This window comes from Miniopterus schreibersii (assembly GCF_964146895.1).
Source record: "Miniopterus schreibersii genome assembly, chromosome: 6".
Lineage (NCBI taxonomy): Eukaryota > Metazoa > Chordata > Mammalia > Chiroptera > Miniopteridae > Miniopterus > Miniopterus schreibersii.
In genome coordinates this window covers 83,801,303-83,819,298 of record NC_138107.1, presented here as the reverse complement: position 1 = coordinate 83,819,298, position 17,996 = coordinate 83,801,303, and the positions used below count along the sequence as shown (strand labels likewise).

Genomic DNA, 17,996 nt, shown 5'->3' with positions numbered 1-17,996 from the left:
GGCTTGGCGCTGGGGCACCGAGACGAGGAGCTCAGCCCCTGGGGCCGGAGGGCGATGCTTTTAAGGCACGTTGGTTGATTCTGACCTGACGGTCACCACTGCGGCTGGCGCGGCAAATGCAGCGGCTGAAACGCTGGGGAACCTGGGCGCCTGGCAGCCGAGAGGTCACGCCGTGGGCCGCAGGGCAGCGCTGCTCCCGTCAGGCTGAGGTGCTTGCTCTCCGAGACGTACTCTTTTCTCTCCTCTGAAGGGAAATGGCAGAATTTTCAAAGCTAAAGCTTCACATAGAATTAAAGGGGTTGACTGGCCAAGGTGTGTTGGTTTTCCCTCCCGAACCCTTCTCACCCCGACGGACACAACATGCGTCCTTACTCTGCCCGCTGGGCCCTTTGTCGCTGCACCTGCCCCCCCTCCAGTCCCGAGGGAAGGTTCCTAAACGCAGACCTGATAAGGCCACTCTCCTGCAGAAGCCCCTTCAGCGGCTTCCCACTGGCTTTCGGGTAAACCTGACACTTTCAAACACAGCTCACGTGGCCCTGCGCGAAGCGACTTCGCTCCTCTGAGCACGGCTGTCGCCCCCACTCTGCGGCTGATGTCTCCCGGGTCGCACCCGCTTGCCGTCTCAGATCCTCTGCGTTCAGGTCTTTCTCTCTCAGGTCGTGTTTTTACCAACTCCTGGGGTGCCCTTCCTGGCTCCCCGGGGCTGGGCAGACGCCATAGCGAGCTACAGGACAGCGCTCACACGCAGGCCTCGTTTTCCCTCTTTCATCCTGTGTCCTCCGTGTGGGACTGGGAGCTTGCCTTTGAATCTCTAATCCTCGACACTGAGTAATTTTTCAGGCACTGGTGGTTGAATAAACAAACGCCATAATCTACCAAGTTGTGGCCTGAAGAAAAGAATTAAACTATAATCACCTTTAGAATCTGGTCATAGCTTGTTGGGAAATCTTCAATGTGATCAGATTTGGTGCAGCCCCTAAATGTCTCTAAGAATCCATTTATGTCGCCCTTGATATTTATAAGGCTTTCTGTACATCACACTGTGGTAACAACGAAGTATGATACACGAGTTTTCTTCTGTGATTAGTTTCTCACATTAGTAAACAAAGAGGCGAACAAATAAAGAGAGATAAACAACTGCTAGCATATATGAATCTTCAAAGCTTGATTAAGAAAGTTCTCTGGTCTCAGATTTTCGCAACATTGTTTTAGCTAAGAAAGAAAAAATAGCCTTAATTAAAGATGACAAGGCTCAGAGGGAGTGTGACATGTTATCTCTTTTACTGCTATACATAATTCTTTTACCTTAAGCTTCTGAGATTTCTTAACTTTCACGATGGCTCTTGTGGGGGAGAAATGTCAGAATTATCTTAGATCAAAACTTTATGACAGTGTTTGCTCAAGACTTCTTTTCCATAAAATCCCTTCATTAAATAGCGCCTGAAAATAAAATGTCAAGTGAAAACGTTTTCCTGAAACAAAGTCTCTGCAGGTGAATCATGGTGACTTTGCTGGGTTTCATGCTGAGGGGGGCCCGTTCTCGGACTGAGGATGGACGGGGACTTCTAGCCCTGTGGCTGGGTTACCTGCTGCTGCTTGGACTGCCATCTTTGGGATGATCAGTCCAACAGCAAACTTGTACATTTTGTGTTTGCCTCACAAGCAAGTTCTGCCCTCGTGACTCACAGGACACGTATTGGCTGCTCTTTACGTGTCCTCTGGGCAGTGACCGTCCCAGCGTGATTCCAGCTCAATGGGAACCTACTCTGCCCCTCATTCCATCTCCACGCCTGCGGTGTGTGTCTCAGAGATGTGGTGATACTCAGAGATGAAGTGAGGAATATGTATTTTCACATGTTTCATCAACTAAAAACAGATGAAATTTTGGCAGCTTGGTTTCTAGGCTACATCAACATAAGTCTGTGCTGAAAAATACGAGCCAATGCTGCTATGCGTGAGCCTGCCCCGCAGCTCAAGCTCAGGAGGCTGTTTAACATATGTCCTGCCCCAAAAGGACTTCGAGTGGAGAAGTGCATCTCCACTTCAAGTGGAGAAGTGCCTAGGGAGTAAATTATGGGTAGGGGCTTGCTAGCTACCACCGGAAAACTTCTGTCCTTCCTCCCTTCTGCGCCCCATGCATTTCTATTTTGGGGTTCCAGATTCTTAGTAGTTGGAGGATATGGTTAAAACAGGATGTTGGAGAAAGCTACTGTGGTTTTTGAGGAAACAGTATTTTAGATAGAAGTACAGATTTATTCAGCACAAGTCCATTTCACCTTCAAGGAAATACCAAGGTTCGACTCTCCAGGTGGGTTCAAATTTAGTGTCAGCCAACCCCAGGGACTTTCCTCTACGTATGTGCTGCTTTGGAGGTGAGAAATGTGTGTTGGACTAACTTTTATGTTGCTTAACTCTGCTGATGTTATTTACTAGTGAAGGCATTTCTCAATAATCAAGCAGAAGATGACTTTTCAGATATTTGGTAAATCTCCACTCATTCAGGGGCTACTGGTAAGGCATTGCAGAAAGTAAAAATTGATGTAAGACACAGTTAAACTCTTGGTAAATATTCAGTGAGTGATCCCCATGTGTCAGACATTGGGCTAGGTGCTAGACTTTGAGGTAATGACAAGTTCAAAATCATCAATTCTATCTTGAAGTCTTGGCCAATCATTGAATCTAAACAGTTACCATCATTACATTGCAGAGGTGATACGAGGTTTGATAAACTTTAAGAAGCAGCGTGATTAAATCTGTGAGATAGGAGAAAAGGGCCTATCTGAGGTCATGCATAGGCTCTGGGTTGGACAATTGGGTGGATAATGTTACTGCCAGTATGTGCCACACAGATATATAAACAAATAAATGATACTATCCATTTCAGAGACATCAGCAGAGCATTGTGGGATTCAGATATCAGAAGAAGCAGAGTAACAGTGAGTTAAACAATAGGCCTAGGAGTCGGGCTGGCCACCGTCCCAGTCTTGGCTCTGCTATTAGTTATGTATGATCTTAGGGGAAGTTACTTAACCACACCAAGATGAAGTTCCTCATTTGTGAAAGGGAAGATTAAAATGGTACCTGCCATAAAAAGTTTGGGAGATAATATGAATCAATTATTATGGTTACAATGAATAAATAACACTGAATGAATATAAGGTTATGATAAGAGCTAACTGCCTTCTAAAGTCCAAGAAAGCTTCGTGGCGGAGGTGACATCTGACCTGGGTCTAAAAAGTTGAGTAAGCATCAACCAGATGCAAAGTAGGGGAAACAGGGGAAATGAATAATATATACAGAAGTATGAAGTTGCTAAAGTGCCTGGCATTTTAGCAGAATATAAAAAAGTTGAAGGTGCCAGGAGAGGAAACAGATGTCTTGGTGGCATATTGAGGCTACTATGGGCAGGGATTGTGATTTCAAGATGGAACCTTATACATGAAATGACTGGCTTCCATTCAGTCACAGTCCTGTGAGTCCACATTGTCACACTCCACTCTGTTGCAAACATAGAGCACCGATAGACAGAAGGAAACAGAACTCCAGAAAAGCACAATTAGGGTCAACCACCTGGTAATCATCTCTGTGAATGAGAAATGAATCAAGTGCCACTGAAGCTATGGGCTTGACGAGCGCCCCCACTGGAGGCGGGAAGTAGTGACCTCTGGCCTGAGGTAAGGGGGTAAAAAATGCTCCATTAATGCGAGGAGACCTGCTGCTTGATGACAGTGGGTTTAGAGACACAGACTCAAAATCAGGAACCAAACCTAGTCACCAACTAGATCAGGGACTGGATATGCAAGAGTCTCCATGATAGTCTCTGGACATAATTGTAGGACTGATAACACACCAAGGGAAGCAACCTCCAAACTGGTAAAGAGGGAGCCTGGGAAAGGGAAGGAGGGAGGGAGGGGAGGAGAGGGGGGGCGGGAGAGAGAGAAAGAGAGAGAGCCCTTCCATTCACAATTCTGCAACTTTAAATTTTAAAACATTTGCAAAATGCTAAGAAAGACAGAATATAGAATAAAAAATTCAAAGATAACTTTATTTTATTTGAAATCACTTTTTTAAAGCCTGGATGTTAAGATTTTTGGCAGGACAATCTTCCATGCAGTGTTCATGTCTGCAATTCCCACTCATTCCCAACCCACTGGAACTGGTCTTCTAGCCCGACTTGACAAAGAAGCTACTTTTGCCAAGATCTCTGCTGAACTTTGCCTTTGCCTTTCTCTTTCATCCTGACAGCATTGGATGGTTTGGACCCATCTTTCTCTTGAGTCTCTCCGTCATTCCCAGGACAACCCTTCTCTGGATTTTCTGTATTTCGCTGGCTGTTCTGCTAAGTCTCCTTGGAATCACCTCTTTTACTGCTTCTGTGCAACATACTGATCTTCCTTTGGATTCTGACTTCTGTCGTTTGCCACTCTACACATCTGGGTGATCTTATCCAAACTCAAGACTTTTACTCTCTGCATGCCGATGATTCCCAATTTTATATCTTTAGTCCAGATTTTCTCCAAATCCCTAGACCCTTAACTACTGTATGTACTATTTCCACTTGTGTGCTTCATATGTACATCAAACTCAATATGCTTACTACTGAGCAAATATATATATTTAAAACTATGCTCTCTATAGTGTGGTCATTTATTTACTCGTTTAAGCTAGAAACTCAAGATGTTCCCTGGCACACTGCTCTCGCTCACTGTCCCCGTTGTAACGCCCCCTCCTCACCTTCCTCTCCCTGGGCCCCTCCCTCCTTCTCCCCTCCCCTCCAGCTCCCGTTCTCCTCCCTCTTTCTTCCTCTCAGTCCTTTAATTTCTTCTGTTTCTCTTCTTTGTAGAAAGTGCCGTTGCATCCAGCTTCCCCTTGAACTCTGGACCTTGCTTCCGCGTCCTGCTCCTTTAAATCACGTTGACCACAACAGCAAATACCTTCTCAGGCTCCTGCTCTGGGAGTCTGATTCTCAAAATAAATATTTGTGGTTTGCCACTGAATTTTGTGACTTTGGGCAACACACTAAGACTTCATTTGCTTTATTTTCCTCTTCTGTAAAATGGGACTAAAAATAGCACCTAAGCAACAAATGTGAGAATTCAGCCCCAGAATTTGTGAAAAGGCTCAGGGCAGTGCCTGGCGTGTGGGAAACATTATACGAGTACAAGCTTTATACATATTTCTTTCCTGTTGTTTTCGATTACTATCTATTATTACTGGAATATCTATTATTTATCTCCATTTCACTACTAGAGATTTAAAAAAATATTAATTTATTAAGTAATATTTAAGGTAGGTAGCTTCTGAAAAAATTAAGCAAGTTTTTCATGTAGTTTAATAATCAAAATTTTAATAATTAAAAGCTTTAAAATTTCCTTTAAAAATTGAGTTTAATTTTCTAGAAAGGAGTAAAGATGTATGTGTGTGGGGGGGGGGGCAGTTGTTTGTGGAGAAACATCCCTAACAGCTGTATCAACTGGTGTTGGCCTGACTCTAAAATACTTAGGAAATTTTATGGCTTGGTTAAGTATTGGTACCTTGAAATGGACAACAGTGTGAGGTTTACCCATGGCAATTGGGTAAATGCTACAAATCAGGGCCCATTCGGCCGCATATCACTGTGTCATTTGGCTAAAGACCAGGATCATCATGAAGTCTGATGCAATGATGAACTATCTTACTGTGGATTTTGATATAGCAAGAGGGTAAATTGTGCCTGCAAGGCTTAACAATTACTATTGAGATTAAAAGTCAATGTAATAATTACACCCTGTGATCTGGGTGTCAGTGCCCAGACATCATCAAAGGAGGTCCTTTTGTATATTTTGTACTGGTTTCTTAGCATGTTTGTGTTTTTGAGTAATTAGTGACCAAATGATTTTTTTTAGCCATCTTAGAAAGTAAAAGAAATGTACTCTTTTACAATGAAAAGAAAAAATGTATTTAAAAGTAAAATTTCCCACCAATTTTAGAAGCAAGTGAGGGCAAATTTGTAATTTAGAGTCATTTTTAGTTTTACCAAGGGGAAGAAAACAGTATGAGAAAATATCTTACTAACTAGGCTCTGGATTATTGTTATGAGAAAGAGTTACAATTCCCCTGTTGAAACTGCCTCATAAATGCTCAACCGGTTGCTTGTCTTTTTTTCACTCACCTAGAGAAAAACCACATGTAGGGCCTTTTTGAAACTGACTAGTTCACCAGTTCCACTTCCTGTTGTGAGGAGTGAGATGTGTCTTAAACTCGCCAAAGTTCTTAAGATTGTTTTCATTCTCTGATGTCAACCAATATAGGTTTGAAATTCATACATACCAAGGGAAACTGAAACTCCCTGTAATTTGTTATTTCTGTACCATGCAGTGTGTTTCTGGTGGGGGAAACTGTTTCAACAGTTATGCAGATTGTGAAATGATTTGGCTTAAGAGAAGTGCTATCAGAGGAGAGTTGACTCAGTGACTCAACCCCCCTGCCCCCCTTTTAAAAAGTCTGAATAAAGTCCTTTCTTGATGTTGGGTGATCACCCTGTTTTAGGTATTACCCTTCTGCTTAGTGGTCCCACTTCTTATCCAGCCTAGGCACAAGAATCTGGAGCAGACCAAGGGCTGGTCTTGGGCAAGATTAAGACAAAGGCTACAGTTTGATTTGGGGCTGTCTCTAGAACCAGCCCCAAGGAGCTCATGAGTGGTGGGTGGAGGAGATTCACAGGTTCCCTTCACAGATCCTGCAGCGGTCCTCTCACAACTTTCTTTCTCTGTCTCTCATTCTTTTTAAAGCTGCTTTTATTCCAAGAGCTCTATTTATAATGCGATTTCACCTTGTCAGTCTGGGGCCAGAACCCTCTAGGAATGTCTCTATAAAACCAACTCCCTTTTCTCCCTATTGCCCTGGTTTTAGTTTGTCTTGGGTACTCCCTTGGGGTGAGAAAATTCTGCACCCCAGTTTTCTCAAGTCACTCCCACTATCTAAATTTACTTACTCTCTTCCTTGCCTTTAGTTCTGGCTCTCAGATAAGCTTTGGCTATCCCAATAATCTATATGTTTGGGTTAAAATATTTTGTTAATAGGTACTGTTGGTTTACTGATCTCAGATAACTGCATATAAAACAGGCCCAGGAGCCGTTTGAGGGAATGGTGGGGATTTTAGACCAAGATGCAGGTCAGTGAGGGAGAGATCCTGTAAAGTGGAGCTGAGACTAAGACTATTCTTGCCTGAATTTGGGACAGTTATTGCCTTTGTTAAGTATTTTATTCACAAGGATGATTAATTTCTTTGGGGATAAATTTTTATTCTAACATTTGTAAAATAAAAAGTCAGTTTGGGATTTCCCAGGAAATATAATTTAAGCCTTTTAACTTCATCATTGTTGCTGAAAGAAATACAAATTCTACGTATCCTAAAATTTATTATGAAATTTCTGTTTATTAGATATGAAGTATTTATATCTGTAATCATATAATGTTATAGTACATGTAATCATATAAAGTAATGTTTTTTAGTTTTCAGAATATTTTCACATACTGTCTTGTTAAATATTTTTGAAGCCTTTAGTACTGGAATTATGAGTATCTTGATTTTACAAATGTGGAAGTGAGTTCTGAGTGGTAAGTGAGCTTGTGTCTGGGTAGCACAGCTACTAATTATGACAGCCATGAATTGATTTCAGGCCCCTGGATTGAAAAATCCCATCCTAATTCCACTATATTATAGTATTCCTCCCTTGAATGTATAGTAGAACCATATACAACAGCTATTGGGTCAATAGTTAGATATGTAGAATACTAGCCGGGTGCATCTGGAGTAATGTTATAAAATGTTGTAATAAGATTGCCTACCAACTTTTAGAACTGCTTTTCAATTATGTACAATTTTTTCAAGTTCTCTATTTGTTAGCATAAAAATCTGTCACTTAAGCCCGAGTAAATTCAGCTTAGATATTGTGGAGAAAAAAATGAAACTTCCCTAATCTAAAATGTCTCTCTTCTACACACCCCCACACACGCCAAGAAGGCCATTCAAAAACATTTTGTTCTCTATTTTTACTGATAGTCTGATTTTACACGAATTGTTTAAAATGTATCATGAAAAAATGAGTATTTCAGATATTTTTTCTTATGTCTGATTTGAATATTTGCAAAGCTATTATAAAATAGAAATCGCTAATTTATCTTTTATAAAACCTGTGAGAAATATTCCCAGATACGTAAGACCGAATAAGCAATTTAATTTGGCTGTAAGCAGAACTTTCCTGATGAGGAGGCTTGATGGCTGCTTAGAGGTCACCCAAACAGACTGGAATTTCTTTTTCTGGGATATTTAATTCCTGTGGTTTAGCTGGAACCCTGTGTGGTAGCCGGACCATGAATTTATTGGTCTGATGTGAACCTGGGGTATTGTGAGGTTGCAATGATTATCTTCCAGGTTTGTTTAAATATTTAGAAATTGCAAGAAAACAAGCAGGATATATATATTTTCCTTCTCTCACAAAAAAAATAAAAGGGAAATATTTTATTTTTTTAAGAACTTGGCTGAGCAGTGTCCTGTCATAACCGAAGTAGTGAGAAGACTGCCTGTGGGTGGAAACAGGAAACATCAGTGAAAATGTTGTGTTACCTTTTTTTCAGGTTCATCTCTATGTCTATTGATTCTAATTAGCACATTTTGTGCCTCAGCTTCAGCTCCCCTCGGCTGTGCCGGGAGTTTTTTTTAGCTTCATCCTGCTCATAAACACCGCCACCTCCTCCCTCCTTGTCGCTTTACAAATGTTACAACACAATCAGAAATTTCCTCTTTTCTTTTCTTCCTGCGTTTTCAGCAGGTTCCCTTGCGTCAGAAGCCGAGAAAGCAAGCTCCAGGTAATTAGATCTCCTTTGTCTATGTGCCCCCTTTCTGCGCGGGGGGTGGGCTTTTCTCCTGGGCGCCTTCTTGGGGACCGGCTCTGTGCCCGTCTGGCCGCTGCTGTCGGGGTGGACGGCAGGTTCATTCTCGGTCCTTTCCGGGTGGCTCGCAGGAGCTGCCGGCGCTGCTCGTCCGGGCGAATCCCCGTGCCGTGTCCCTGGCGCTGAGCAAGCCTGGCACTGCCGGGAAAGTGGCTGGGTTTCTGGTGGCATTAACCCTTCCCCGTCTCGCATAACCAGTGCTGTGACTGCTGCTGGGAGCTGTCGGTGGGGCGATGCGCCCGGCAGCCTCAGGACTTTAATTTTTCCACTTAATTCTTGGGTGACAGTCTTAGACTAACACTTGCATGTTAGTCTCACTGTTTCTTTGGTCATGTCTTGTACCCTCTAAGCACCAAATGACTGTTTAAAAATAAAAAATATATATATATTTTTGCATTCACTTTGCATAAATCGTGGTTGCAAAAAAATCCAACTCCTGGGGGTAAAAATGAAAAGCTACCCTTCACCCTGTCACATGCACCGGGGCGACGTGTGACCACCTTCTCCCGTCGTTGTCGCAGGCTTTTTCGCCATGAGCCGGAGGAGGATCTCCTGTAAGGACCTGGGGCACGCCGACTGCCAGGGGTGGCTTTACAAGAAGAAGGAAAAGGGGACCTTCCTAAGCACCAAATGGAAAAAGTTCTGGGTGGTGCTGAAGGCGTCGGCGCTATACTGGTACAGCAATCAAATGGTGAGTCGGCGCCCTCCCTCCGTCCCCGCCTCTCCAACCAGCGGTGCCTTCAGGATCCCTGTCGGCCAGACGGTCCCCGTGGGAAGGTTAATTTTTATTTCTGGGCCTTGGAACAGAGCAAATAAGCAAGTTCTAGAAACCGTTTCTAGTCCAGAACATCCATAGGTCGTTCTACCGCATTTCATGGGAGAGAAAGCCGTCCTGCTTGACTGACTGATCTTTGGTTGGAGAAGGGTGTCCAAGTGCTATGTCTCTACTAAGGGAGGCTTTTGGTGTCTATTGATGTTACTATTCCACGAGAGATTCTTATCATTTCAGGATTTCCGTGGACAGCACTGGATGTGGGAGATTGACATTGTTATGGTCTCTGCAGAAAACGAGACTCAGCTTTCAGACCTGTTAGGGGTGTCAGTTGACTCAGTCCACAGAAGCTCTTTCCATTTCTCCCATAGCTGTCTCTGGGTCCTTGGCATGTGCAGTGATGGCCTTAAACTACTGATGCTTGGATAACACTTGATAAGAGAGTTGTCTAATCATTGAGAGGCAGTGCACTTTTGTGGTCTGCCTCACAGGCCAGTTTTCTGTTGGGCAGGGTTAGGGATAAAGTTACTGTTAGAAGGTGTGCTGATCTTTCCTGGTTTGAAACATTTTGAAAAGCATGATGTTGTTGAAGATTGAACCAGTAGAGACTTTTCACACAGGAACTCTCTCCACAAACCTCCGAGTGGCCAGCTGCTGATCTCAGCAGAGCTTGAGGTTGTTTTGGGGGTAATGTGAAGATCAGCAATGGGTGTCCTTTGATCAGTTAAGGGAATTACTCATAAGCCAGGAAAATTCTTTTCATATGACACCATTCTTTTAAAGTAACTTGTGTGTGCCCATAGCTTGGGACACAGAGTATTAGAGCATGTAACTTTATAAATGAAAAATAAGTGCTGTGTATAGTTTGTGGGCAAAATTTTTGGTTGATAAATTGACATTCACTGGGCACTAGTACACTGGCACCTGCTCTGTAAAGATTTGGTTAAACTGGACCCAAATCCAATTCTAGGGACCTGGAATCCTCTCTCTCCTATGCTTCTCTCTGCACCCCCTCCCCTCCCCCTGGCCCCAAGCTTATTGCTTTGGTTTCACTCTATGCAAAACATGCTATCAAATTCTTCATAAAGTTCTATAGAAATATCTTTCCTCAAGCCTTTAGTGAGTTTTAACAACTTGATTAAATATCTGGGAGATTCAGAGGAAAGAATCACCTGGAAGGCAGTGCAGCCTCCCACCGTCTCTCCTTTTCTCTCTCTCCTGCCCTCCTGGATACTCGTGTCACCTTGACTAGCATGGAAGGCTTTACGCAAATAGAGGCAACCTGGAGCTGGGGTCTCACCTTCTATCCTAAGGCACTTTTCCTACCCAAATACATTCCTTCTTAAGAATTAAGGTTAATATAAATGTCAACCTCTTAGGTTCTTGCTTTTGGTTATCTGTGGGGAGTGAGAGTCTGCATCTTTTACAGAATGAGAGGGTTTACTGATTTAACTTTTGATAGCTCCCCAGGGATTTCCAGAGGGTGTTGGAAGGATTGGGTGCTGATGGAGGATGGCGTGTCGGTGGGAAATAACAAAGCTCAGAGAGAAACACGACATTCATTCTCTCATTCGATCCAGTTATGCAGCAGCTATGTTCTGGGTGCTGCGCTTGACTTGATGGAGTTGAAAGGAAGCCCCCTCTGAGCAGCACATAGTTACAGATCTGGTTATTTGGCTTCATCAGCTCATTTGGCTTAAGCTTCTCTTGGAGGAGCAATGAATTACTATTTTGGGCGTCAGGAATCTGATGCTTCCACAGGGAGCAGCAGCGTTGACCGAGGCCAGGTTAGAGAGAAGAAAAGGGGACAGCATCAGCCGCCCTCAGGCACGCCTGTCCTCACCGGCACATGCACACGGCAATATTCAGGGGCAGATCCTGCACCTGAGCAGAGCTAGATCAGTAACACTGAACGGAGAAGAAACGTGCTGTTACCTGGCCATGGAATTACCCAGTTAAACTGGTGGTAGGTAGTCAGGACCCTTCCAACTCCTTAATTCTGTGACTGTGCCAGAGAGGAATAGCCTCAGCCCAGGACCGCTGCCATCTGCCAACCTGCCTGCACGCAGGGGCCAGGATAAATGACATGATTAGATCCCCTTGTTTTCTGCCTTCAGTAGGGTCCTGAGAGAACATCTCTAGCGATGAGATTGAGGGTAATTTTCATGAGAAAGCACAAGTGACCTCCTGGGACCCCTTTGGCTCTCTCTGCTGCCTCCTAACCGCGCCCGGGGAGACCAGCTCTTCCTCTCTTCTCTTAGCATGTTTGGTGGTTATGGCTGGCAGTCAGTGTGACTCATGGCATACCTCCTTTTTCGAGATGCCTCGCTGCTTTGAACAGCACTACCCGGATTTCCTTGAGAAAAGTCAAGTCCAGACTCTCATCCGCCTTCTTTCACACCTCATTTTACGTGCTTAGAATGTGGTACAGCACACGAGAGTGGGTGCCAAGTCTTACAAGAGCAGATTCAAGTTTATCAGCCATAAAAATGCGTGCTGTTTAAAATCCTTACCCCTGGGATAAAGTGTAAATTCATTTCCAGGCTTGTGAGAGTCTCCCGACCGGAGTCTCTTACTTCCCCACCCTCCCTGGCTTCCACTAGAGGACTTCTTTTCAGTGCTGGTTAACATCACAGATGCTGGCTCTCTCTTTAAGCCTTTGCATATGTTGTCTCTCTGCCCAGAATACTCTGTCTCCATGCTCTCAGTCTTCCTCCCACCCAATCCCATCAGGCTCCTTCCCCTTCATAAGTCAGATTTGAGTTCCAATAGCCCTTCTTCCAGGTGGTCTTACTTAGACAGCAACCTACATTAGGCCTCCTCTCTCTGTCTGCTCCCATAGCGTTCTATAATTTTCTTACTATACTATTTTCCTCACTTGTACATGTTTGTTAGACTTTCTCTTTTCTATAATTGATAATGATCTCTGTAGGACAGGACTACAAGTATATCTTTAACAGCTTGGACAGTACTGACACTTACTGGGCACTCAATGAATATTTGTTGGTTTCATAAATAAATGAGATTTAGGAATCATCAGCATTGATATTACCCATGGGAATTTTGAGAAATGAAATGCTGAATAAGGACTGCTTCTGATGGAAAATAATTTTCCAGTGAAGAGATTTCCACTTCTGGTAGAATATTATGCTAAGCGAAATAAGCCGGTCAGAGAAGGACAAATATCACATGATCTCAATTATATGTGGAATCTAATGAACAAAATAAACTGACAAACAAAATAGATCCAGAGATATTGAAGCATGCAACAGATTGATGAATTTCAGAGGGAAGGGGAGGTGGCAGGAAGAGATTAACCAAAGAATTTATATGCATATATGCATAACCTATAGACAGACGATAGTGTGGGGAAGGCCTGGGGAGGGGGCAGGGGGTGGTGGAGAGGGTCAATGGGGGCAAAAATGGGGACATCTGTAATACTTTCAACAATAAGGATGAACTAAAAAAAGATTAAGCAAAAGAAATCCAAAAGATACAGGAAAAGGTGTAATTTGAGATTTGCTAGAAGGGCTCCATGGTCTCGAATGGGTCCCGCACAGCTACTCCCGGGAATGTCCACTCTCGCTTTTCACCTGCATTCCAGGCCCAGCTGGAGACCTAAGTTTGGGATCAGTATCTTCTCTCTGGTGAAAGAAGCAAAGCTCTGATGTATTGTTTTCCTTCAGGCTTGTTGCTGTGAAATAGTGGCAAGATAAGTCCTTAAGGTTTTAGTTATTCATCAGAACTTTCTTATATTTTAAAAATTTCAGGTTTCCCCATTTTGCTATAACTTGGTTTTTTGTTTTTTTTCTCTCTAAGAATTCTTAATTCAAATCTCGCTTAGTTTCTTGGGAAATATATTGTGGATTTTATTTACATCCAAGACAGATCATAAAGCTAATGTGCATTATATGACACAGTTAAAGTCAGTGAGGTTCTTCCATGTTTCTATAGTCAGAGAGCATGTATTCATCTTACTGGTGGGTTTTCCTACATTACCCAGGAGCCTGTGTGACCTGTCATTGAGGGAACATATACATTATGCTGGCATTCAACTTAGAGGCGCTGTCTAAACAATTTGAGCTTTAATTATAGAGTGCAGTTTAATATTAGTTACAGTTAATAGATTTTAAAAATCTCTTTTTGAGCCCACCCTGCAAAGCTTATCATCCATCCATTGTTCATCCACCTACCACTTACCTACATGACCTTCCACTGGTTTTTATTAAGGATTAAAAATAATTTGGGCTAGCTGTCGTAAATACTATTACAGAATTAAAAAAAATACTATTACAGAATTAAAAAAACAAAAGCGCTGGTTGGGTGACTCAGTTGGTGGAAGCATCATCTAGTACACCAAAAAGGTTGTGGGTTGGACTCCCACTCGGGAGGGGCAGCCAGGGGCTACGCGAGGCAGCCAATCGCTGTTTCTCTCTCACATTGATGTTTCTCCCTCTCTTTCTCTCTCTCTCTCTCAAATCAATGGAACATATCCTGGGGTGAGGATTTTAAAAAATATATAAGAGACAACATTTTTTCTCTTTATTAAGATCTTGTCTAGACTGGTGGGGGAGGTAAAAAAAATCTATGTAAATGACATTATCAAAGAAAAATTCATAGAAAAAGATGGCTGTGAGTTTGAGCAATACAGGTGAATCCTCTAAATTCCGGGGGTAAGAGAAATATTTTGGGTTAATATAAGGAAGTTCTGCCATAGCAGTTGTTATCCCTGGAAGGTTCTCTTTGCTTTCTACCTGGGAAGGTGCATTTTCCCCTTTTATCAATTCCAAAGGTGCATGGTTTCCTTGGTCATAGAGGCCTGCCTTCTTTATTAGGTAACCATAGTTTTTAACCAATCCAAACACATTTTTTCTGTGGTTTGAGGTGAATGTAGAAAAGCTTCAGAAAGAAGATTCTCTTAAAATCAGCCTTGGAGGACAGTTTTTTCTTGGGAGGAGAGGGGTAGAGAGTAGGGGGATGGGCATTCCAGTCCAGAGGTGACTGTGAAGAAAGAATGAAAATATGTAGAAGTGAGCCGGGCCACTGTTCTGGGCAGTATGGTGAATTCTCATAATAACGTAACATGATCGATTTGATTATTTCCAATTTTGAAGGGAGTTTACTAGAGCTCAGGGAATTTAAGTAACTTGCTCAAAGTCACGTTAGTCATGTAAGAACTGGGATTAAAAATAGGATCTACCTACGCCAAAGCCGGGCTCATTCCCTCAGACTGTGTGGTGTCCCCATTTCGAGGTGAGCCAGGGCCAGGAAATGGGGCCCTCAAAGAGACAGCGCAGGAATGTGGGTCTGACCCAGGAGGGATCAGCAGGTGATCTAATGAAATTGGCACGTGAAGATATGAACCTAGCAGAAATTAATGGGATGCACTGGAGAATGAAGGAGCTTTCCAAGGCCAGCGGGAGAGGATGCTAAAATGCAGGCACTGAGCCCTGGACTCCTGGACTAGAGCAGAAATGGAAAATTTGGGGCACACTACACGAGAGGCAAGGCTTGTTAAGAGCTTGGCTAGAGGGGCTACACAGGTCGAAAGGGGATGTTTCAGCAGCTATCAGTTCACCTCAGGGTGATGACCGGCGCAGGAAAGGGGCAAACGCGGTGGCTTAGGCACCACTTGAAAGCCTGAACACGGGAGCCACTGAGGACTCTGAACATTCTGCTCCTTCCCTCACTGTCAGTTCCGGTGTGTGAGGAGGTCTGTAAAATGGACATTTGCCTTAGTCTATATATGTCGATGATGCTATCACTGGGCCCTGGTATTTATTTTCTGGGTAGTTCCCACAGTGTATTTCTAAAATAGTGGTTTTCCACCGTAGTGTTATGACCCGGCCGGTCTGCAGTTGGAGCAGGCAGTTTTTAATAACTTCTGCTTGCTAAATCCATAGAACATGGGAACAATCGCTTATGTTGCAAATTTATTTTCCTTTATATTTTTTCCAGACTTTTCCAAATCGGTTGTGAAACACTAAGACTATGAGACCCCTCGTGTCTTTTGTCTTGTTCCCAGGAGGCAGTGATGTGCTCAGGCATTGCTTCTTTGGACGAGGGCACCGGAGTTAATGACATGGGCCTGGCTACGTCACAGGCCAACCCCAGTGCATGGCAGTGACCGAGCTGCCCAGTCACCGGATGTGGCGCTGTCCCCTCTTCCCTGGTGGGCGTGCAGAGTGCCTTCCCTGGTGTTGCCACACTTCTGTTTGACTTTATTTTTCCTTGGTAGAATCCATCTTCTTGCTTCTTGAAAATGTAAATTAACTTTAAAAATGTCTTAAAATATTCTACAATAATATGTGTTCATTTAGAAAAACGAGAATATATAATTAAGCAAAATAAAAAAGGGAGGCAAACAGAAAGAAATAAGTGAATTAAGATAATTTACTTGTTTAAGTGAATCACGATCCTACCACTATGGTGTGATCACTGTAAACATTTTGTTGTATTTCCAAGCTTTTTTCTATGTTTTCCAAAAATAAAATGATACCGGGCATAGTGTTATAACTTGATTTTCTCACTAAGTAATACATTCTCAACATATTTCCATGTCAGTATGTATGTATCCATAACGTCATTTCTAATGGCTGTATTACACATGGATATACATTATAGTTTATTGATCCGTAGAGTCTAAAATCATAAATACCTTTTATTCTAAAATCTCTTAAAATAGCTGACAGCAGGTAGAATACACAAGCACACACATACTAACTTAAATATAAAGCAGCACACATTTAACTTATGTATACATATGTATGAATTTGTATAACTATTAATATATGTGTATCAATGTTAATATGTGTGTAAACATCGAAGTACGTGTGAATACATACATGTATGTATGTGTATGTGTTTATAACTTAGCCATTCCTTTAAGCTAGCCAGCTGGAAGGTGGATTTTGCCAGCATGGTGTAAGGGAGAAATCCCACCTGGATTCTAGTTCTGCATTTTCTTGTGAAGCTGTGTTCCCCTAGGTCAGTGATGTGACTCTCTGTGCATCTATCTTGTCACTAATACACTGTGACAGGAACATTATCTCTACAGAATTCAGAGCAGCTTTGAGAGGATCACATGCTTCTTACAACAATATAAAAAACCAACAGGAATTTATACAAAGAAAGGCAATTTTGGATATGCTTTAGATAAAATGTGCTTTTATAATTTGCGATTTTAGGATGCAGAAGAATTGTGGTAAGGGTTTTCAGACACCAGAAATGGCTTCTTTTGGCAATAGTGGCTTATCCTGTGCTTGAAATTCTAAAAGTGTGCCTCCTGAACCTGAGTACAGGATGACTTTAAGGCATAAAACGGAGTGAGCAAGAAGGCCCCGGGGATTCCTCCGCACGGGAGTTGCTCACTGCTGTGGCAGAGCGCAGGTAACTCACGATGGAGTGATGAGGGCCGTGTGGACATCCTCAGGCAGTCGCATGAGAAGTGGCCCTTGGGATGAGCTGACCTTTCGGTTGGATTTAAGGATTTTCCTGAGAAGCCATTACAGGAGGACATATCATCCCTCTGGAGTGTGCTCCTTTACGGGCCAGAGGCCCAGCTACTTCTGCAGACAAGCTAGTGATAAACTCATCTGTCACTGTGCTTCCCCTTTAGTGTCCCATAGAGCATATTTCAAGAACATTTCAGAAGGAAGCTATACAGTGGAAATTTTTAAAAACTGGAGTATTTTTTAAAGGAGTCAGAATGTAGGAGAATCTCTTTGGAACAGTGTCTTCAGAAATGACACAAGGAAACCACATGCTGTGGTCTCAGGTGTCCCTGGGCTCAGAATCAGGAGGGCAGGCTCTGCCCCGATGCTATAGCCACGTTGCGCCCTAGGCGAACCACCCTCCGTCTCTGGGCCTCATCTGTTCAGCAGAACTGTGGGCAAGAAGCTGTGGCCGGTGGGTGAGGGCCGGTGCTCCTCAGGAGCACGTTAGCCACTGTTTTCATACTTTGAAGCTTATGAAACTTACTGTGGCAAACGCCTTTTCATCTTTATTGGAACATCATGACTTTTGGAGTAGCGTCTTCAAAAATTGTGTTAATTTATGTTTAAAAATTAGTGGTGACATACACATACCACGAAATTTCCCATGTTAACCATCTTTAAGGGGCCCGTTCAGTGGCACTTAGTATGCTCACCTTATTGGGCAAACATCTCTAGAACTCTTGGCCTATGGAAACCCTGAGCTGAGTAACTCTCCATTCTTTGTTCCCTCAGCCCCGGGCAAGTGCCGTTCTACTTTCTGTACTATGACTTTGGCTACTGTAGGTTCTTCATGT

The 17,996-nt window shown here is 43.0% G+C and overlaps 1 protein-coding gene across 1 annotated transcript in view; it reads left to right on the top strand.

Annotated features, from left to right (window-relative positions):
- The window catches only part of IPCEF1 (interaction protein for cytohesin exchange factors 1), a 121,864-nt gene that overhangs the window by 54,518 nt on the left and 49,350 nt on the right, over positions 1-17,996 (top strand). The window contains exons 4-5 of the mRNA XM_081141415.1: positions 8,811-8,850; positions 9,456-9,625. Coding sequence (XP_080997541.1) covers positions 8,811-8,850; positions 9,456-9,625 — 210 coding nt within the window. The remainder of the gene's footprint in view (positions 1-8,810; positions 8,851-9,455; positions 9,626-17,996) is intronic.